Below are 23,743 nucleotides of genomic sequence, written 5' to 3' on the forward strand. Positions count from 1 at the left end.
CTCGGCAGTCCTCTCAGCGTGTTTGGGCTGCAGGGAGCGTGCTTGCACGCTGTTTCTGAACGGGGAGGTGATTAGGCCGGGAGGCTGGTGCGTCGGTGGATCACGGCAGCGGGAAGCAAGGAGCGTCGTGGGACGTCCAGTTCTGTGGCTCACTTTTCCCTTTGCCTCCACCATCCCCTTCTCTCATTTGACTTCAGAGGCAGAGCGGGCGCCGCCGCTGCGCTGCAGCCTCTTCTCCACTTCAGTGTAGATGGGCTCAAAAGCAACCGGACGCGCGGATCGCCCCCCCCCGTCCCCCTCCTCCCGCTTCCATTTGGGGGGGGGGGGCGGTGGAAGGAGCTGGATATCCAGGAGACCCCCGCCAGGGCGGGAGGATTGGGATGCCTACTGAGAAGGCCCTGGCTCTTGTCAAACGCAACCTCCAGCCTAGAAATAGCAGCTCTCCAGCAGCCCTGGCCCCACTCAATGCACAGCAGCCAAGAAGGTCACAGCGCGTGCTCCGGCTGCAATGCCACTGAGGATGTTCTCCGCAGCTGAGAACGAAACATCTGGAAGAAAAACTTTCTCCAGTAGAACACGGCACTTGAGCCCGAAAGATTCTACAAACCCTAATGATGTTACCAGCTGTGAAAACCTGAAATCTTTGGCAACCTGGCCTCCTTTGGTCCAGGGGTGGACAGCATATTTTTTGTCCCTGAACACAGTGCTCTCTGGGGGATATATGGGAAAAGGCGGTCCCGCAGATAAACAGGTCCCTGACCATAAAGGGCTTTAAAGGTCAATACCAACACCTTGAAACGGATTCGGAACACAATAGGTAGCCAGTTCAGCTCTTTCAGCACTGGTTGAATGTGCTCCCATCAAGGGAGCCTCATTATATCTGGAGACTTTGGGGGTGGAGCCAGGAGACTTTGGGGGGTGGAGCCAGGAGCAAGAGTGTGATAAGCATAATTGAACTCCAAAGGGAGTTCTGGCCATCACATTTAAAGGGACCTCACATCTTTTAAATGCCTTCCCTCCAGTGGAAATAATGAAAGATAGGGAAACCTTCTTTTGGGGCTCATAGAATTGGACCCCCGGGTCCAATCCTTTTGAAACTGAAGGGTGTTTTGAGGAGAGGTACCGGATGCTATGCTGAAAATCTGGTGCCTCTATCTAAGAAAACAGCTCTCCCAGAGCCCCAGATACCCATGGATCAATTTTCCATTATACCCTATGGGAATCGTTCTCCATAGGGAATAATGGAGTGCCCAGCAGACATTTCCCTCCCCCCACCACCACTTTCTGATGACCTTGAAGCAGGAGGAGGGCCTTCAAACCAGGGGATCCCCTGCCACCACCTGGGGATTAAATAACCCAATATGAATTCCTCATACAAAGCTGATGATAAATACACATGATCAGCACAAGACCATACACATTTCGGTCTCAAAGCCTGGTCTGCGGAGGTCAGTAGCACAGAAAATTTTTTGGAAACTCATCCAGAAAATAAACAATATTTCAACCCCTGACCAGGTGATGTTATCTCATGTATTGTGTGGTTTGATGTTATCTTACCAAGCAAACCGTGGGTCCTAGCACAAGGTAACTATGCTCACACACACAAAAATTGTCCAATGATACTATAATATGCTATAGGATTTCAGGTATTTCCGGATGTGTAGCAGATACCATCAGCTAGCAATAAGTTACAGTCCTTCCTCCCTTCTCCTTTGCTTGTTTCCCCCCCCCCCCCAAAAAAAATTTCCTAGGTGTGGGCAGGGCTTTTTTGTAGCAGGAACCAAAATTTTCTCCTAAGATGTGGAGTCTTGTGGGCAAAAAGTCTACTTTGTGAGCTACCGGCATGAAAATTGTGAGCTAGCTCACACTAACTCAGCTTAGAGGGAACATTGCCTCCTTTGCATATTAGGCCACACACCCCCTGATGTAGCCAATCCTCCTGGAGTTTACAGTAGGCCCTGTACAAAGAGCCCTGTAAGCTCTTGGAGGATTGGCTACATCAGGGGAGGGGAGTGGCGGCCTAATATGCAAAGGAGTTCTGGATGTGGGCAACAGGTTCTCTCTGTTGTCCACCCCACAAGGTACCTGTCCAAGGGACTGTGCTTCCCATCTCTTGACTGGGGCAGAGAGAACTGGTTCCAAAGCTGAGATATGACTGAAAGGATAGCCAGACCCCTTCATGGTTTCCTGGCTAGAACAAAGCCAGCCTGAAGAAAGGGGCGGGGGTGCACCCCATATCTGCCTGGCCTGTCCACCCCTGCCTTGTGCAGCGTTTCCATTTGTCTTCTGCCTCGCTCCCTCCAGCCCATAGAAAGGGACACTGTGTAACACTTAATGTCTGTTTAATTGACCCCTCACCCAGCACCGTCAGTCAGGGCCGGCCTCTCGCTTTTGTCCCCATGGCGGTTCCCAGCCCCACAAGCCCAAGCCTCACAAAAGCGAGGCCATTCCTTCGCCAGAGGGAGAAAGAGCCACCAGCAGGGTGGTCTTCCTCAAGTTCGCTGAGGGAGAAGGAAGTAGGCCCACTGGAGAGATGGAGCCAAGCCCGCCATCTTTTTGAAATGGTGTAGAATTGACTGGAGGGGGGGGGGGGTTTGCTAGTTATGGAGAGGGGGAATGAATTGTGTGGAGCCTAGAAGCCACGCTTCTTAACCATAAGAAATACCACTCATTCACGGTTGCCAATTCTGGGTTGGGAAATTCCTGGAGATTTGGCCATGGAACCTGAGGAGGGCAGGGTTTACTATAGAGTTCATCCTCCAAAACAGCCATTTTGTCCAGGAAAACTGATCTTTGTAGGCTGGAGATTGGCTTCTTTTCCGGAGATCTCCAGACTCCGCCTGGAGGTTGGCGAGCTTATCAGCTTGCCCCAACAGCTTCTGAGGGTGTGTAGGAAAGTGCCCTACAGCCCTAAAAGCTAGAAATCTCTCCCTCCCTCCCTCCCCTCCCTCCCTCCCTTCCTTCCTTCCTTCCTTCCTTCCTCCTCCTTCCTTCCTTCCTTCCTTCCTTCCTTCCTTCCTTCCTTCCTTCCTTCCTTCCTTCCTTCCTTCCTTCCTTCCTTCCTTCCTTCCTTCCTTCCTCTCCTCCCTCCCTCCCTCCCTCCCTCCCTCCCTCCCTCCCTCCTCCCTCCTCCCTCCTTCCTTCCTTCCTTCCTTCCTTCCTTCCTTTCTTTCTTCTCTTTCTTTCTTTCTTCTTTCTTTCTTTCTTTCTTTCCTTTCTTTCTTTCTTTCTTTCTTCTTCCTTCCTTCCTTCCTTCCTTCCTTCCTTCCTTCCTTCCTTCCTTCTTCCTTCCTTCCTTCCTCCCTCCCTCCCTCCCTCCCTCCCTCCCTCCCTCCCTCCCTCCCTCCCTCCCTCCCTCCCTCCCTTCCTTCCTTCCTTCCTTCCTTCCTTCCTTCCTTCCTTCCTTTCTTCCTTCCTTCCTTCCTTCCTTCCTTCCTTCCTTCCTTCCTTCCTTCCTTCCTTCCTTCCTTCCTTCCTTTCTTTCTTCTTTCTTTCTTTCTTTCTTTCTTTCTTTCTTTCTTTCTTTCTTTCTTTCTTTCATCTTAAATAAAAATTAATTCTCTCTAGTCTAGGGGATGCCAGCCTCCATCTCCTCTGTCTACCACCCTGAGGTAGCAGGGGAGTAAATGGCTGAACAGTTTTGGCAAATAACCCAAAGTAACATCACCTCACCGATTTGCCCAAAACTCTCCAGATTTACAATAGAGTTTTAGTAAATCTTAGAACATCATACTGGTTACTTTTCTGGGAAAATATCTCCATCCTTTCCCTCTCTTACTGGTTGCTGGCCAACTGTTCTCTTAGAGTGCCAAACTCTTGTGGGAGCCATCCAGCCAGGCAGTTGACCAGGAAATCAGCCCACTTCAGTTTCTGAATTGTTTCCATTTCAGCTGTGGTTTTTGAAGTTTTTCTGTCTTGATTTCAGCTCAGGCCAAAAAAAAGGCTTTGTAACCGGTTTGGCGCACCTCTGGAACCAGTTCCATTCCTCTCCAGACAGGAAAACTTAAATTCTGTTCATGTCATGTTTGAAGTGCGGGATGGAATGAGTTAATGGAGTTCAGCTGTCAGCCTCAATACCAAGAAGCATGCATGAAATCAGAAATAAAAGCTAACTTTTGTCATTACTGTGAATTTCTCCTCAACACTTAAAGTAATACAGCCTGTTAGAATGCTGTCTGGCTTACATGGTTTTAAAAGGGGGCCAACCAAATTCATGGAGTGGGAGAAGCCAACAGTTTGGCCAACAGTCATGTTGACCAAATAGAACCTCCAGATTACTCTGCTCTGGCTAGACCTCACCTGGAGTATTGTGTTCAGTTTTGGGCACCACATTTTAAGAAGGATATAGACAAGCTGGAACGGGTCCAGAGGAGGGCAACAAAGATGGTGAGGGGTCTGGAGACCAAGTCCTATGAAGAAAGATTGAAGGAGCTGGGCATGTTTAGCCTGGAGAGGAGGCAGCTGAGGAGTGATATGATCACCATCTTTGAGTACTTGAAGGGCTGTCCTATAGAGGATGATGCAGAATTGTGTTCTGTGGCCCCAGAAGGTAGAACCAGAACCAGTGGGTTGAAATTAAATGAAGAGAGTTTCTGGCTCAACATTAGGAAGAACTTCCTGACTGTTAGAGCAGTTCCCCAGTGGAACAGGCTTCCTCGGGAGGTGGTGGGCTCTCCTTCCTTGGAGGTTTTTAAACAGAGGCTAGATGGCCATCTGACTGCATGAAGATCCTGTGAATTTGTGGGGGAGGGAGCACTCACTGGAGAAGATCCTGATGCTGGGAAAGACAGAAGGCAAAAGAAGAAGGAGGCGGCAAAAGATGAGATGGCTGGACAGCGTTACTGATGTAACAAACACAAATTTGAGCAGACTTCAGAGGATGGTGAAAGACAGGAGGGCCTGGCATGACTTTGTCCATGGGATCACAAAGAGTCAGACTCGACTGTGCGACTGAACAACAACAATTTGTGAGTTTCCTGCATTGTGCAGGGGGTTGGACTAGATGACCCTGGAGGTCCCTTCCAACTCTGTGATTCTATAAGGGCAGTATGCTTCTCAATAGGTGCTGGGGGCTACTGTAATCATGGGGGCTTGCAGCCGGAGGTGCCACACCGTACAACAGGCTGTTGGACTAGGTGTTCCTTTTAGTCTCATCCAGCAGGGCTTTTCCGCTAATCAGAACCTCCATGTTTGAGGGCAGTCTACCTCTGAAATACCAGATACAACAAGGGGGAAAGCTGTTGTTTTTATGCACAACTTGTGGGATTCGTAGAAATGTCAGGCTGGCCAATGTGCAAAATAGGACGCTTCCTTATAAAGAATGTTTTCTTCTGTTCTTATGCCTCCTGGTTTCCAGTCCTTAAGAAGGAATAATCCAAAATTTGTGTGTGTTCTTTAAAAAGTTTGCAGGATGTTAGAGTTACATGCTCACGATTCCTTCAAATTGCAGTGAGTGTATTATCACCTCTCTCTCTCTTTCTTTTCTTCCTCTGGACTAGTAACTTGAATTTTTAAAATCTTTCCTAGCAGTCAGTCAGCACCTTTATTGGCATAAATCCTTTCCTAGTAGTGATTCCCCATTCTGTCTTGGTTCAAGAATCACTAGCAAAAAGCTTGGTTTGCATAATGGTGTGGGAGTCCCTGACTGATTTCTCATTTGCCACACAGGTCGAGTGCGAATCTACCAAGGTGCCTCTCTCCGGATCGACCAACTGCGTACCGAGGACCAAGGCTGGTACGAGTGCCGGGTGCTCTTTTTGGACCGACCCAACACTGACGATGAGTTCCAGAACGGCACCTGGATCCACCTCACTGTCAATTGTACGTGTCAGATATTTCAGGGTATTTACATATTGTGTTTTCAGCCAAAAACTGGCTCCTGAAGCTGCTTGCATCAGTTTAAAAGCAGAGGGGGGGGGGGGCTGTGTTAAGTTGCAATTGACCCTGTATGGCAAGAGTCCACAACTTGGTGCCCACCAAGTGATTTTAGAAAGTGGGGGGGGCCAGATGAGGGCTTTGCCCAGCAAAGCCTCTGATTGGCTGTTGGAGATTGGATAGGCTGTGCAGATTTTTTAAAATGTTGCTTGGGCAGCAGCTGCCCCAAAACACAAGGATGTTCACTGTGTGACTCAGTTAAGCTGGAGCAATTATTTCTGTGAATAGACAAATCCACAGGAAGAGGGGTAAACAAGAAGAGAAGAAATTGGATTTATACCCCCACCCTTCACTTGCAGTCAAAGTGGCTTACAATCTCCTTCCCTTCCTCTCCCCACAACAGATGCCCTGTGACTAGGTAGGTGGGGCTGAGAGAGCTCTGACAGAAACTGCTCTTGAGAGAACAAGCTCTGACAGAGTTATGACTGACCAAGGTCATTCCATCAGTTGCATGTGGAGGAGTGGGGAATCAAACCTGTTTCTCCCAGAAAAGAGTCCACATGCTTAACCACTATGCCAAGCTGGCAAATCGGTGGCGGTTGGCCAAATACATCTAAATGGAGCTTCCATGTTCTCAAGCAGCGTACCTGGGATGCTGGGAACAAAGAGCATCAGAGCACTGCTAGTTTCATGCTTTGCATGTGAGTTTTTAGAGGAACCTGGTTGACCTCTGTGGGGACCGGCTGCTTCAGTAGATGGCCTTTTGTTGTTTGTTGCAAGATCTTCCTTCTGTTTTGAATGGGAACAACATAACCAGTTAAATGTGTGCCGCTATAGAAGAGAGAAATTGCCCCCAACACTAGCTTCGTTCCAGGCTGTAAAACCTTGGTGCAAACCGGAAGGCTTGGGTGGACTTTGAGACAGAGGCCGTTCACTAACCAAGCAGATTATTGGCATGGGTTTATTTATCTCTTTTAACCGGCCTGGTTTTTGCACGCGAAGAGAGTTCACAAAAACAAGGAGTGGAAAAAGGGTGCGGGAAAGAAATGGAAAACAGGATAAGAAAAGTTATCACGTCATTGATTTTTATATTAATGACGGCCTTGCTGAATCAAACAGTTGGGCACCTGTTTTCCAGGTGGATGCTGCCAAGAAGTTCACAAGCAAGCCCAAAGAGAAAATTTCTGTTGTTCGTCCCTCAAGGACTGCCTCTGTCCATTGTGGTTCCACTTAAGGGTCATGTCTGCTGATAGCACTGTCCTTAAAAAGGGGAGCAGTGTTCCCTCAGAAGGGATTCCTTCTACAGTTGGCTGAAAAAGTATCCTTTCACACCAAGGAACCATCCCTGGGCAGCGAGGGTGGGGAGCTCTTAGTAGTTGGTAATCTGATCCTCAGTCATGTAGATAGGTGGATGGCAAACCCTTGTACTGACCTCATGAGGCCTTGCCTGCCTGGTGTGAAGGTAGCAGACATTACGTGTGGTTTAGATAGGCTGATAGACAGTGCTGGGGAGAAGCTAGTGGTTGTGGGTGTTGGCACCAACAATATGGGGAAATGCAGTTGTGTCGTCCAGGAGGATAAGTTTAGGCTGCTAGGCAGGGAAGAAGACTGCAGATTTATACCCCGCCCTTCTCTCTGAATCAGAGACTCAGAGCGGATTACAATCCCCTCTATCTTCTCCCCCCACAGCAGACATCCAGTGAGGTAGATGGGGCTGAGAGGACTCTCACAGCAGCTGCCCTTTCAAGGACAGCTCTGCAAGAGCTATGGCTGACCCAAGGCCATTCCAGCAGCTGCAAGTGGAGGAGTGGGGAATCAACCCCAGTTCTCCCAGATAAGAGTCCATGCACTTAACCACTACACCAAACTGGCTCTCTAAAAGCCAGGACTTCCAAAGTAGCTTTCTTAGAAGCACTCCCTGTTCCGTGTACTGGTCCAGCTAAATAGGCACAAATCCAGAGTCTCCATGCGCAGATGAGAGGATGGTGTAGGGAGAAAGGGCTTAAGTTTATTAGGCACTGAGATGCTTTTTGGAACGAGCAGGACCTGTACAAAAGAGGCAGCCTTCACTCGTCCCAAGAAGGAGCTAGACTGCTGGCACTTAAAAAGGTGGCAGAGCAGTTTTTTAACTAAATCCAGGAGATGAACTGTCTCTGGTTTGGGATGGCTTATCTCTAAGAGATGAAGGGGTAGCTGTTAGTACCCCTTACTGTTCTAGAGGAAAATGGATTAGGGCTGGCCACTGAGCAATATTGACTGCCCAGCAAAGTCTAGAAGCCACAGGAGGAAGGTCGCAGGCCTGGCATGTCTGGGAAATTACAGATGTTTATATGCAAATACTAGAAGTGTCCAAGGTAAAATGGGGGAGAAGAAGACCACTGCGGATTTATACCCCGCCCTTCTTTCTGAATCAGACTCTCAGAGCAGCTTACAATCTCCTTTATCTCCTTCCCCCACAACAGACACCCTGTGAGGTAGGTGGGGCTGAGAGAGCTCTCAAAGCAGCTGCCTTTCAAGGACAGCTCTGCGAGAGCTATGGCTAACCCAAGGCTGGAATGCTTAGCGGCAGAGAAAAAAAATATAGACATTGTAGGCGTTTCAGAAACTCGGTGGGATGAGGAAAATCAGTGGGATACAGTGATTCCTGGATATAAATTATATCAGAAGGATGGGGAGGGAAAAGTTGGAGGTAGAGTCACTCTATATTTTTATATTTTTATTTTATTTAGTAGATTTATAGTCCGCCCTTCCCCATAATGGGCTCAGGGCGGATCACAAGCATGATAAAACAATAAAACAGTAAATCCAACAATAAAATAATAAAACAATCAATGAGCAATTAAATGATGCAGCATGAATGGTACAGCGTATTATAGTTACAATACAGATATCCTCGGCATCATAGATGTCATGGCTGTAGGCCTGATATCTAGCAGTCGGTCTGCTAGATGATGTCAGAGTAAGGTAAGCATGCCCGCTTGCCTCAGCCAAAAGCCTGGCGGAACAGCTCCGTTTTGCAGGCCCTACAGAATGGTAGTAAGTCCAGTAGGGCCCGAATCTCCATAGGGAGCTGATTCCACCAGTTCGGGGCCAGGACTAAAAAGGCCCTGGCCCTGGTCAAGGCAAGCTGGACATCCTTTGGGCCCGGGATGGTCAGAAGGTGTTGATTTGCTGATCACAACGATCTCTGGGGCTCATATGGGGAGAGGTGGTCCCACAGGTATGTTGGTCCCAGGCCGCACAAGGCTTCAAATGTCAACAGTTGTACCCTGTATGTCAGTAAGAGAAAGTATGCAGTTCAGTAAAACTGAGAATGTAAGAGAAATCGATTCGCTTACAGAAATGCTATAGGTGGAAATAGTGTGCCCAGAAGGAAGCTTAGGTCTGGGAGTTTGTTATTGCCCACCACTTCAAAGGTTGGAGGATGATATAACACGGCAAAAGGATTAACGGAAGCAGCTCAATGAAATAACTGTATCATAATAGGTGATTTTAACTACCTGCACATTGATTGGGTCAATAACGTGTTCAAGTCAGGAGAAAGAGATTGGGTTTCTGGATACTCTCAGTGACTGTGCCACGGAGCAGATGGTCACAGAACCTAGCAGGCAGAGGCGATCCTGGACTTGGCCCTAAGTAATGCTCAAGACCTTGTGGGAATTGTGAACATGGTTGAGACCAGTGACCATCATGCTATTAAATTTAGCATTTATGTAAATAGAGAGTTGGCCAGAAAGACTAACACAACAACATTTAGCTTTAAAAAGAAGACGACGACATTGGATTTGCATAAGAACATATGAGAAGCCATGTTGATCATGCCAATGGCCCATCCAGTCCAACACTCCGTGTCATACAATGACCAAAAAAAAAAAAACAGGCACCATCAGGAGGTCCATCAAGTGGGGCCAGGACACTAGAAGCCCTCCCACTGTGCCCCCCCAAGCACCAAGAATACAGAGCATCACTGCCCCAGACAGAGAGTTCCAACAATATGGAGGATGGTGAACATAAGAACATAAGAACATAAGAGAAGCCATGTTGGATCAGGCCAACGGCCCATCAAGTCCAACACTCTGTGTCACACAGTGGCAAAAAATGTTATATACACACATACACTGTGGCTAATAGCCACTGGTGGACCTGTGCTCCATACACTGTGGCTAATAGCCACTGATGGACCTGTGCTCCATATTTTTATCTAAACCCCTCTTGAAGGTGGCTATACTTGTGGCCGCCACCACCTCCTGTGGCAGTGAATTCCACATGTTAATCACCCTTTGGGTGAAGAAGTACTTCCTTTTATCCGTCTTAACCTGTCTGCTCAGCAATTTCATCGAATGCCCACGAGTTCTTGTATTGTGAGAAAGGGAGAAAAGTACTTCTTTCTCTACTTTCTCCATTCCATGCATTATCTTGTAAACCTCTATCATGTCACCCCGCAGTCGACGTTTCTCCAAGCTAAAGAGTCCCAAGCGTTTCAACCTTTCTTCATAGGGAAAGTGCTCCAGCCCTTTAATCATTCTAGTTGCCCTTCTCTGCGGAAGACAAGTGTCATGGGTGCTGGGGACCCTGTAGAGGAAGTTGAGTCTGATGAGGAAACTGTGCCCCTGCCACCTGCACCAGTGCCCCTGCCTCCTGCTGGAGAAGATCCCAGCCCCCCTGCCTCGCCCTCTCGGGTGGCGCGTGTGCGTGACCGCCTCCGTCAGGACCTCAGGGATCGGAGGAGGGCGGCACGCTCACAAGCAAGACGCTCCCTGAGCCCTGAGTTTTGAGAGGATTCTGGCCCTTCTAAGAGCAAGGATGCTTGAGTTGCAACAGGATCCTGGCTGCCTCTCTGAGCCAGCAATTAGCCCAAATGGGCAACAGCCAGCAGAGGGCTATATAGCTGTAGGCTTTGGGAGGAGGCTTTGTGGAAGCAACTAGTCATCTACCTGACGTCCTAGCATCCACTTCAGCTTTTGACTTTGGACCTCCTGACCTTGGCTTGACTTCTGGACCCCCTGACTACGGCTTCTGAACCTCTGACCTACGATACCTGGACAACGATTTGGCTTTGGCACCTTGGACACTCTTGCTCACCGGTTACAGACCTTGGACTGCCCCTGGACTTCGCCTGGCCTGGCCCCAGCTCGTGACAGATTGCTTCCACCCACACAAACACCCATTCCACAGGATGGATGCTGAAGCAAGTGGAACCGCAGGACTACTGGCTGCCCTCCAAGCCCAGGTACAGCAGCTGACACAGGCAGTAGTGCACTTGCAGCAACAGCCTGCAGCCAGTGCTCCAGCCAAGTGCCCAGTTCCCCCACCTGACAGATTTGGGGGTGCTGTGGAAGAATTTCCTGCGTTCCTGGCACAGTGTCAGCTGAACTTTGAACTAAGAGCACGGGACTTCCCCAATGACAAGACGAAGGTGTGTTTTATCATTAGTCTGTTAAAGGGGCAGGCGGCCAAGTGGGCCACACCCCTACTGGTTGGGTCCTCTCCCCTACTGACTGATTACCAGGGGTTTGAGGCCCACCTGTCTGCTGCCTTCTCCAACCCAGTCCAAGCAGCCACAGCCAACCGGAAAATCAGGGCCCTGAAACAAGGCCAGTCCTCGGTGGCTCAGTATGCCACCGAATTCAAGCTCCTGGCCCAAGACTTGGCGTGGAATGAGGCTGCTCAGATGGACCAGTTTACCGAGGGGTTGGCAGAGGAAGTCCTGGACGAACTGGCCAGGGTGGAGCGGCCCCCCACGCTCCAGGAACTTATCACCCTCTGCCTCCGCATCGATGGCCGCCTGGAAAGTCGCCGCCAAGCCAAGACCCGAGGGCGCCAGCTCCCTGCGCCATGCCACTTGGCTCCTCTCCCATCCCCAGCTAGTACCAGAGACGAGGGTGAGGCTATGCAGCTTGGAGCTGCTCGACCCCGCCTGACTCCAGAAGAAAAGGCCAGACGCCGCACGCAGAACCTGTGCCTCTACTGCAGCACGGCAGGCCACTATGCCTCTGGCTGCCCTGCTAAACATCGACTACCCAGACCTACATTGCCACCGCCGCCAAAAGGCCAGCCCCAGGCGTAAGTGGACCCTCCAGCCTGGGGCGACTAGCTGGGTCCTCCGAACAACAGGCTGATACCCCGGGCCCGTTCCTGCTACCAGTCAAACTCCATCTGCCCGATGGACGCTGGCTGTTCGTGTATGCCATGCTGGACTCGGGAGCGGCCCACTGTTTCGTAGATGCCGCCTTTGTAAAGCAGCACCAGATCCCAGTGCAGCCAAAAGAGATTCCGACGCTGGTGGAGGCTATTGACGGGCGCCTCCTCCGTTCTGGCCCCGTCACCCAGGAGACCTGTCCCCTCACCTTCCACGTCCAGCAGCACCAAGAACAGCTGCAGTTTGATGTCGCCCGCATGCCTCGCTTCCCGCTGATTCTAGGCCTTTCCTGGCTGAAGCTGCACAACCCCATCGTGGACTGGGCTCAGCAAGAACTACGCTTCCGAGACCCATGCCCCCATCTGACTCCTCCCACCACTCTAGCAGCCGGCATCCCGAGTGGTGGTCCTCAGCTCCCTCAGAAGTATGCAGATTTCGCCGATGTCTTTGAAGAGACAGGAGCAGATCAGCTTCCCCCTCACCGACCCTATGACTGTGCCATTGATTTGGTACCTGGGGCACCACTCCCGGTGGGGCGTCTGTACCCAATGTCGGAGCCTGAGTTGGCAGCTTTGCGAGACTACCTGGACAAGAACCTGAAGCGCGGATTCATCCGACCCTCAACTTCTCCCCTGTCTGCTCCAGTCCTCTTCGTGAAGAAGAAAAGCGGGGAGCTCCGGCTGTGCAATGACTACCGGGCCCTGAACAAGATCACCATCCGCGACCGGGACCCTCTACCACTGATCCCTGAACTCTTGGATCGTTTAAAGGGGGCCCAAATCTACACCAAGCTGGACCTCCGCGGAGCGTACAATTTGGTGCGCATACGGCCCGGAGACGAATGGAAGACCGCGTTTGGGACCCGATACGGGCAGTACGAGCACCTGGTGATGCCCTTCGGATTGACCAACGCCCCCGCTGTCTTCCAGAGGTTCATGAATGATGTATTCCGGGACCTGCTCGACCGCTTCGCGATCATATACCTGAATGACATTCTAATTTACTCCCGCAATCCTGCCCAGCATGCCGAGCACGTCCGCCAGGTCCTACAGCGCCTACGCGCCCATGGCCTCTACGCCAAGCTGGAGAAGTGCGACTTTGACCTGCGCTCCGTCGAGTTCCTTGGTCACATTGTGTCACCACAGGGAATCCTCATGGACCCGAAAAAGGTGGAAGCGGTCCTGACCTGGCAGGCCCCTCAGAATCGCAAAGACCTGCAGCGGTTCCTTGGTTTTGCCAATTACTATCGGCAATTCATCCCAGCCTATGCATCTCTGACAACACCCCTGACTCAACTACTCCGCCCCAAAGAACCTTTCCACTGGTCCCCAGAGGCCGATAACGCTTTCTCCACCCTGAAGACCCGCTTCGCCACCGGGCCACTCCTGAGATACCCCGACCCCCAGCTTCCCTTTACGGTGGAAGCTGATGCCTCCAACGTGGCCCTGGGAGCAGTGCTGTCCCAGCGCGAGGAGCCGTCCCAGCCACTCCAGCCCTGCGCCTTTTACTCACGCCAGCTCACTGCGGCAGAGAGGAACTACACCATCTGGGAGAGGGAGTTGCTCGCGATCAAGGTGGCTTTTGAGGTTTGGAGACATTACCTTGAAGGGGCTCGCCACCCTGTCCAAGTGCTCACCGACCACCGGAACTTGGAGCATCTCCAGACCACCCGCCGTCTCAACCAGCGCCAGATCCGGTGGTCCCTATTCTTCTCCCGCTTTGACTTCAAGATCACCTACATCCCCCATACCCAGAACCGGAAAGCCGATGCGCTCTCGCGGAAACCGGAATACGCTCCTGCTTCGACTGAGACCGTGCCTGCTGCTCCCATCCTGCCACCCTCAGTGTTTGCAGCCACCTCCACTTCACCAGCACTCGTGGAGGACATTCGTGCTAGCCAGGCCAATGATCCCTGGGTCCAGCAACACCTCCAGGCACTCCAAGATGGCTCAACAGGCGAGTTCACGACTCGAGGCGGCCTCTTGCTACACCACGAACGCCTCTATGTGCCGCCCGGGCCCTTGCGGGCAGAAGTACTACGCATGACCCACGACGCGTTACCCGCTGGGCACTTTGGACAACATAAGACCACCCACTTGCTGACACGGGAATTCTGGTGGCCACGAGTTCGCTCCGATGTTGCCCGTTATGTCAGCTCCTGTGACGTCTGCCGACGGGCCAAAGACGTCCCAGCCAAACCCTCGGGGTTGTTACAGCCCTTGCCCACACCCTCAGGACCCTGGGATACCATCTCGATGGACTTCATCACGGAACTTCCACGATCCAAGGGTCAGACGTGCATCTTGGTGGTCGTCGACCTATTTACCAAGATGGCCCACTTCATTCCGTGCCCGAAACTTCCCACAGCTCAGGAGACAGCCCAGCTCTACCTGCAACACATCTTTCGTCTGCACGGACTCCCAGCCCACCTGATCTCAGACCGGGGCCCCCAGTTCTCCTCTCAGTTCTGGCAAGCCCTCCATTCCAGCCTGGGGACTCGAGTGCACCTGTCCTCAGCTTACCACCCACAGACAGATGGTCAGACAGAGCGCACCAATGCCACGCTAGAGCAATATCTCCGCTGTTACACCTGCTACCAGCAGGACGACTGGATCACTCTGTTGCCTCTAGCGGAATTTGCATACAACAACACGGTCCATTCCTCCACCCAAATGACCCCGTTTGCTGCAACCTACGGGTACCACCCTCGGTTCTTCCCGGCGATCCTGCCACCCACGAATGTCCCCGCCGTTGAGGCCTACCTGCAAGAACTCCGCGCCAGCCAAGACTTGCTCCGAGAGCAGCTACAGCGGGCCAAGGAAACCTATAAACTAGCTGCGGACCGGAAGAGGCAGGAAGGCCCCCCAATCCAGCCGGGGGATCAGGTGTGGCTCTCAACTCGCTACCTGCGCCGGCCTGGTCGGTCTCACAAGCTGGATGCGCGGTTCATTGGACCCTACCCTGTCTTAGAACAAATAAACCCCGTCGCCTTCAGGCTCCAGTTGCCACCCCACCTCCGCATTCACCCCGTGTTCCATCGCTCCCTCCTTGTTCCAGCTGCACGCCCTGACCCAGCTCGGCCTCCTTCTCCACCGCCACCACCACCAGTGTTGGTGGATGATGAAGAAGAATACGAGGTGCGCCAGATCCTGGACTCCCGGTACCATCGTGGAGGCCTCCAGTACCTTGTGGACTGGGAGGGATACGGCCCAGAAGACCGGTCTTGGGAGCCCGTGGACAATCTTCATGCCCCAGACTTGGTGCAACGGTTCCACAACGACCACCCCGACCTCCCAGGCCCCTCGACGGAGGGGGGCCCTGGGGGGGGGGATAGTGTCATGGGTGCTGGGGACCCTGTAGAGGAAGTTGAGCCTGCAGCAGAAACTGTGCCCCTGCCACCTGCACCAGTGCCCCTGCCTCCTGCTGGAGAAGATCCCAGCCCCCCTGCCTCGCCCTCTCGGGTGGCGCGTGTGCGTGACCGCCTCCGTCAGGACCTCAGGGATCGGAGGAGGGCGGCACGCTCACAAGCAAGACGCTCCCTGAGCCCTGAGTTTTGAGAGGATTCTGGCCCTTCTAAGAGCAAGGATGCTTGAGTTGCAACAGGATCCTGGCTGCCTCTCTGAGCCAGCAATTAGCCCAAATGGGCAACAGCCAGCAGAGGGCTATATAGCTGTAGGCTTTGGGAGGAGGCTTTGTGGAAGCAACTAGTCATCTACCTGACGTCCTAGCATCCACTTCGGCTTTTGACTTTGGACCTCCTGACCTTGGCTTGACTTCTGGACCCCCTGACTACGGCTTCTGAACCTCTGACCTACGATACCTGGACAACGATTTGGCTTTGGCACCTTGGACACTCTTGCTCACCGGTTACAGACCTTGGACTGCCCCTGGACTTCGCCTGGCCTGGCCCCAGCTCGTGACAACAAGAGGGCCTGGCATGACTTGGTCCATGGGGTCGCAAAGAATCGGACTCGATTGTGCGACTGAAGAACAACAAAAATAACCACTGGTGGACCTCTGTTCCATATGTTTATCCAATCCCCTCTTGAATCTGTCTATGCTTACAGCCACCACCACCTCCTGTGGCAGTGAATTCCATGTGTTAATCACCCGTATTTTTTGCACCATAAGACTCACTTCCCCCCCCAAAAAAAAGTGGAGGGAAAAGTGTGTGCGTCTTAAGGAGCGAATACTGCAAAAAATTCACACAAATGCCTCTAAATTCACACAAACGGCTCTACAAACTAGGTGCGTCTTATGCTCAGGTGCGTCTTATGGAGCGAAAAATACGGTACTTCCTTTTATCAGTTCTAAGGAAGTATCCCACCCTCCACTCTGAATCTCAGAGCGGCTCACAATCTCCTTTACCTTCCTCCCCAACAACAACACCCTGTGAGGTAGGTGGGGCTGGAGAGAGCTCTCCCAGAAGCTGCCCTTTCAAGGACAACTCTGCAAGAGCTACGGCTGACCCAAGGCCATTCCAGCAGGTGCAAGTGGAGGAGTGGGGAATCAAACCCGGTTCTCCCAGATTAGAGTCCGCACACTTAACCACTGCACCAAACTGGCTCTCTGGGTAACGTCTCTCAAATGAGGGAGCTTGCAAAGAAGAAACTGAAAGGAAAGGTAAGGAGGTCAGATCCCTTTAGGAAACTTGGAGAATATTTAAAACTACAATTCTGGAAGCTCATATAAAATGCATACCGCAGGATAGGAAAGGTACAAATAGAGGTATTTTTAAAAGGCCTGCATGATTAACCAACAAATTATTGGAAGCAGTAAAAGGTAAGAAAAAATCCGTTAAACAGTGAGGTGCATAAAAGGGAGCACAGGCTTTGGCAAAAATGCAAGTCAGTGATCAGACAGGCAAAAAATTATTATGACGAATGTATTCCAAAAGACATAAAGACCAACAATAAAAATTTCTTCAAATAGAAGCAGAAAACTAGCCAGAAAGGCAGAGGGGTGCTTGGATGATGAAGAGGTGAAAGGTTTGCTAAAGGATGACAAGGAAATGGCAGAGAAGCTGAATACATTTTTGCCTCTGTTTTCACTCTGGAAGATGGGAAATGTTTGCCCACCTCAGAACCTGCAATTTCAGGAGGGGTGTGTTGAATTGACGTGATAAGAGAGGAGGTCCTCTCTTGGGGAGGGACGGTGGATCAGTGGTAGAGCATCTGCTTGGGAAGCAGAAGGTCCCAGGTTCAATCCCTGGCATCTCCAAAAAAGGGTCCAGGCAAATAGGTGTGAAAAACCTCAGCTTGAGACCCTGGAGAGCCGCTGCCAATCTGAGAAGACAATACTGACTTTGATGGACCGAAGGTCTGATTCAGTATAAGGCAGCTTCATATGTTCATATGTTCATGTCCTTACCTGATGGATAGTCTAAGAACACAAGAGAAGCCATTTTGGATCAGACCAGTGGCCCATCCAGTCCAACACTCTGTCACAAAGTGGCCAAAAAATCCAGGTATCCTCAGGAGGTCCACCAGTGGGGCCAGGACACTAGGAGCCCTGCCACTGTTGCTGCCCCAAGCACCAAGAATACAGAGCATCAGTGCCCCAGACAGAGTTCCAGCAATACGCTGTGGCTAAGAGCCACTGATGGACCCCAGCTCCATATGTTTCTCCAATCCCCTCTTCAAACTGTCTATGTTTGTAGCTTCCACCACCTCCTGTGGCAGTGAATTCCATGTGTTAATTAAAAACTAACCGATCACCAGGTCCAGATGGCATGCATCCATGAGTTCTGAAAGAATTCAAATGTGAAATTGTGAATCTCCTGACAAAAATATGCAATGTATCGCTAAACTCCGCCTCCATACCTGAGGACTGGAAGGTGTCTAGCGTAACCCCCCATCTTTAAAAAGGTTCCAGAGGAGTTGAGGGAAATTACAGGCCAGTCAATTTAAAGTTGATACGGGGTAAGTTGGTGGAATCTATTGCTAAAGATAGAACGACATCTATCGAGGAAGAATCAGCATGGATTCTATAAGGGAAGATCTTGTCTCAGTAACCTTTTAGAGTTCTTTGAGGGGGTGAATAAACATGTGGCCAAGGGTGACCCAGTAGATGTTTACCTAGACCTCCTGAAAGCTTTTGATAAAGCTCCTCATCAAAGGCTAAGTAAACTCAGCAGTCATCAGATCAGAGCATAAGTCCTCATGTGGATTAAAAACTGGTTAATTAACAGGAAACAGTATAAACAGGCAGTTTTCGCAGTGGAAGGTGGTAAGCAGTAGAGCACTGCAGGGTTCGGCACTAGGTCTGGCGCTTTTTAACTTGTTCATAAGAAGACGACGACGACTGCAGATTTATAACCCACCCTTCTCTGTGAATCAGAGACTCAGAGCGGTTTACAATATCCTGTGAGTTCTCACAGCAGCTGCCCTTTCAAGGACAACTCCTACGAGAGCCCTGGCTGACCCAAGGCCATTACAGCAGCTGTAAGCGGAGAAGTGGGGAATCAAACCTGGTTCTCCCAAATAAGAGTCCACGCACTTAACCACTACACCAAACTGGCTCTAAATGATTTGGAAGAAGAAGAAGATATTGGATTTATATCCCGCCCTCCACTCTGAAGAGTTTCAGAGCGGCTCACAATCTCCTTTACCTTCCTCCCCCACAACAGACACCCTGTGAGGTAGATGAAGATATTGGATTTATATCCCTCCCTCCACTCCGAAGAGTCTCAGAGCGGCTCACAATCTCCTTTACCTTCCTCCCCCACAACAGACACCCTGTGAGGTAGATGAAGATATTGGATTTATATCCCGCCCTCCACTCCGAAGAGTCTCAGAGCGGCTCACAATCTCCTTTCCCTTCCTCCCCCACAACAGACACCCTGTGAGGTAGATGAAGATGTTGGATTTATATCCCGCCCTCCACTCCGAAGAGTCTCAGAGCGGCTCACAATCTCCTTTCCCTTCCTCCCCCACAACAGACACCCTGTGAGGTAGATGAAGATATTGGATTTATATCCCCCCTCCACTCTGAAGAGTCTCAGAGCGGCTCACAATCTCCTTTCCCTTCCTCCCCCACAACAGACACCCTGTGAGGTAGATGAAGATATTGGATTTATATCCCGCCCTCCACTCCGAAGAGTCTCAGAGCGGCTCACAATCTCCTTTCCCTTCCTCCCCCACAACAGACACCCTGTGAGGTAGATGAAGATATTGGATTTATATCCCCCCTCCACTCTGAAGAGTCTCAGAGCAGCTCACAATCTCCTTTCCCTTCCTCCCCCACAACAGACACCCTGTGAGGTAGATGAAGATATTGGATTTATATCCCGCCCTCCACTCCGAAGCGTCTCAGAGCGGCTCACAATCTCCTTTCCCTTCCTTCCCCACAACAGACACCCTGTGAGGTAGATGAAGATATTGGATTTATATCCCCCCTCCACTCCGAAGAGTCTCAGAGCGGCTCACAATCTCCTTTCCCTTCCTCCCCCACAACAGACACCCTGTAAGGTAGATGAAGATATTGGATTTATATCCCCCCTCCACTCCGAAGAGTCTCAGAGCGGCTAACAATCTCCTTTACCTTCCTCCCCCACAACAGACACCCTGTGAGGTGGGTGGGGCTAAGAGAGCTCTTACAGCAGCTGCCCTTTCAAGGACAACCTCTGCCAGGGCTATGGCTAACCCAAGGCCATTCCAGCAGGTGCAAGTGGAGGAGTGGGGAATCAAACCGGTTCTCCCAGATAAGAGTCCACACACTTAACCACTACACCAAACTGGCTCTACACCAACTGGCTCTACACCAACTGATTTGAAGTTGAGAATAAGTTGGAGTTGAGAATAAGTGAAGTGGCTAAATTTGCAGATGACACTACGTTGTTCATGGCAGTGAGAACCGGGGAGGACCGTGAGGCACTCCAGTGAGATCTGTCAAGGCTGGAGAGGTGGGTGTCAACATGGCAGATGAGGTTCAGTGCGGGCAAGTGCAAAGTAATGGACGTTTGAGCCCCAAATCCTGACTATAAATATACGTTGATGGGGTGTGAACTGGCAGTAACTGACCAGGAGAGAGATCTTGAAGTCATGGCAGATAACTCCCTGAAGATGTCAACTCAATGTGCGACTGCAATAAAAAAGATCAAATGCTGCGCTGGGGATTATTAAGAAGGGGACTGAAAACAAATCAGCCAGTAATGCCCCTGTATAAATCTATGGTGCAGCCTCTTTTGGAATATCGTGTACAGTTCTGATCGCTGTACCTCAAAAAGATATAGCATTGGAAAAGGTGCAGAAAAGGGCATCCAAAATGGTTAAGGGGATGGAACTCCTTCCCTATGAAGAAAGGTTAAAGAGGTTAGGACTTTTTAAGCTTGAAGAAACAATTGATGGATGACATGATAGAGATTTACAAAATTATGCATGGGATAGAGAAAAAAGTACTTTTCTCCATTTCTCACAAGAACTCATGAACACTCGGTGAAATTAATTAGCAGTATGCTTAGAACGGGTAAAAGGAAGCCCTGCTTCACTCAAAGAGTAATTAACTCATGGAACTCACTGCCGCAGGAACTGGTGGCAGCTACAAGCATAGACAGCTTCAAGAGGGACTGGATAAACATGTAGAGCAGAGCTTTTTTCCTTGAGTGCTTTTGAGTTCTTGTGAGAAATGGAGAAAAATATTTATTTTTCATTTATTACTTTCGTTTTCTATCCCGCCCCTCCACAAACTGGCTCAGGGCAATCAAAACGTAATTTAAAATTACAATTTAAGATTGTTGATTGTTAATAAAAATTAACAATCAACAATTAAAATACATTTCATGGTGCTACTCAAAGTTCAGTATAGGCGGGATCATAACTAACTTTCTTCTGACTATGTGGTGGCTCTATTCTTTCTCTACCTTCTGAACCCATGCATAATTTTATAAATCTGGTATCATGTCATCCCTCAGTAGCTATCAGCCACAATGTACAGATGGACCTCTCTGCCTGGGACAGTGATGCTCTGTATTCTTGGTGCTGGGTGGGGGCAACAGTGGGAGGGCTTCTAGTGTCCTGGCCCCACTGATGGACCTCCTGATGGCACCTGGGTTTTGGCCACTGTGTGACACAGAGTGTTGGACTGAATGGTCATTGACCTGATCCAGCATGGCTTCTCTTACGCTCTTATGCCTGAGGCAGTGATGCTCTGTGTTCTTGGTGCTTGGGGGGTAACAGTGGGAAGGCTTCTGAAGTTCTGACCCCACTGGTGGACTTCTTGATGACACCTGGGCTTTGGCCACTGTGTGACACAGAGCGTTGGCCTGATTCAACATGGCTTCTCCTATGTTCTTAATAAGGATCCGCCAAGGTCTTATATTTGGTTTCCAACAGCACACAGGTTTATATCGCTGCTTAGCTCACTGGGTGACCTTGATCCAGTTGTCCTCTCTCAGCCTGACCTGCATCACAAGGTCATTGTTTGGATTAGACAGAGAAGAACCGCTTGAGCCCCGTCAAAACCTTAGGGAAGAGGGGTAGGATTTTATACATATATGTAACTTTTGGCTTGCCAGGTCTGGATTGGAAAATACCTGGAGACTTTGAGGGTGGGTCTGGGAGGGGGTGGAGTTTGGGGAGAGGAGAGACCTCAGCATGGTCCAGTGCCATAGAGTCCACCCTTCAAATCAGCCATATTCTCCAGGGGTAAGCTATCTATAGTAACCTCCAGAAGCAATGAAACATCCATGCAAAGCGTTTTAGTGAAATTTAGACACAACAAAACTAAGGAACACTAAACATTCCGTACCTGAAATTTTTCCACAAAGTCTCTCAACAGTCTTAGAAAGTTGGACTTGATGAAGACATGGGTGAAGCCTTTAATCCCTTAGTGTTCCGCTTGTGACAGTACTTTCACGCCAGTTCCGGTTGTGTTTATTATATTCTCCAGGGGAGCTGATCTCTGCCAGCTGGAGATCAGTTGTAAAAACGGAAGGTCTCCAGGCCCCACCTGGAGGCTGGCAACCCTATTTGATGCAGCAGCTAAATCTGGACCCTGACATAACATAAGAAGAGCCCTGCTGGATCAAACCAGTGGTCTATCAAGTCCAGCATCCTGTCTCACACAGGAGCCAATCAGCTACTACCAGGGGTGGAATTCTAGCAGGAGCTCCTTGCATATTAGGCCACATCCCCTGATGTAGCCAATCCTCCAAGAGCTTACAAAAAAGAGCCTTGTAAGCTCCTGGAGGATTGGCTACATCAGGAGTGTGCGGCCTAATATGCAAAGGAGCTCCTGGCAGAATTCCACCCCTGGTTACTACTATGGAATGCCAATCAACAGGGCACAGAGTCAGAGACCTTCCCCTGATGCTACCTCTGGCATTGGGATTCAGAAACTGACTTCCTCTGAATGTGGAGGTTCCCCCCAGTCACCATGGCTCTCTCTCGGCTTGACTTCGCGAACGAAGATTTAAGAAGGGTGCAGTAGTCCACGTCTGCTGCAGGCTCGCTGGCGGCTGACAAGACCAATGCGGGACAGGCAGATCCGGCCACAGTGGCTGCAGGCTAGTAGCCACTGATAGACTTATCCTCCATGAATCTATCTAATCCCCTAGTAAGAACCTAAGAAAAGCTCTGCTGGATCAGACCAATAATCCATCTCGTCCAGTATCCTGTCTCACACAGTGGCCAGCCAGTTACTACTTTGGAAGGCTAAAAAAAAAAAAATGTATAAAGGCTGAGGCCTTCCCCTGTTGTTGCCTCCTGGCTTTGGGATTCAGAGGTTTACCGCCTCTGAATGTGGAGATTCCCCTCGGTTACCGCGACTAGTGGCCACCCGTGTTCCCTCTAAGCTGAGTTAGTGTGAGCTAGCTCACACATTTTTGTCTCAGCTCAGGAGGGATGACGCCAGAGCAAACTAATTTATGAAGCAGCTCACAACTTTAATGCCAGCAGCTCACAACTTTAATGCCGGTAGCCCCAGAGCAAACGAATCGATGCAGTCGCTCACAATTTTAATGCCAGTAGCTCACAAAGTAGAATTTTTGCTCGCAAGACTCCACAGCTTAGAAGGGACATTGGTGGCCACTGATGGACCTGTCCTCCACAAATCTGTCTAATGACCTTTTAATGTCATCTATGCCTGTAGCCATCACTGGGTCCTCTGGCAGCAAATGCCGCAATTTCATCACTCTTGGTATAAAGAATTTTCCCCTTCTGTCCACCTCACGTGCTTTTCTGCCCAGCTTTTGTAAAGTAAAAGAAAACTTGAAAGCCAACAGTTCAAAATTAATACAAACTACTACTGGGTCGGAGTGGGGGGGAGCAAATTGCCCCCCACCGCGTAGAATAAGAAAAAAATTCAGCTTTATGCCAAAACAGTATTGAAGTCACCATGCCACCTTGTGAGCTGCCTTAGATTGTGCGCGTTCCCCTTTGGAAACTATTTTTCAGACTGCAGGGACTAGGAAAGTGAGTTTAGACAGCGCTTTTGATCTGTAGACAACGGGAAGCTTCCGGATGGGTCGGGAGATTAGTATAAGCGCCAGGAGTGCGGCCTTTGAACCTGGCACAGCCTTCTCCCTGCAGCATTTCTGGCCCCCTGTGCCTGCCCAGAGCCTTAAAGGAAACCATCTCCCATCAGGCTCTGCAGCCTGTTCCGGGTAGAAGCACGCCCCCTTGCCCTAGATGTTCCGGCTGCCCCGCAGTTTCCAGCAGCTCCCTCTCCATCTGCTCAGTTCCTCTTCAGACCACCTTGTTCTTTGCCTCCTAATCTCCCTTCTGTTTCTCT

At 50.4% G+C, this 23,743-nt stretch overlaps 1 protein-coding gene across 2 annotated transcripts in view; it reads left to right on the top strand.

Annotated features, from left to right (window-relative positions):
- Positions 1-23,743, top strand: part of IGSF9 (immunoglobulin superfamily member 9) — a 123,897-nt gene that overhangs the window by 57,958 nt on the left and 42,196 nt on the right. For both annotated transcript variants that reach the window (XM_060254971.1, XM_060254979.1), the window contains one exon: positions 5,668-5,820. In XM_060254971.1, the coding sequence (XP_060110954.1) occupies positions 5,668-5,820 (153 nt within the window). The remainder of the gene's footprint in view (positions 1-5,667; positions 5,821-23,743) is intronic.

Source organism: Heteronotia binoei, chromosome 1, assembly GCF_032191835.1.
Source record: "Heteronotia binoei isolate CCM8104 ecotype False Entrance Well chromosome 1, APGP_CSIRO_Hbin_v1, whole genome shotgun sequence".
NCBI lineage: Eukaryota > Metazoa > Chordata > Lepidosauria > Squamata > Gekkonidae > Heteronotia > Heteronotia binoei.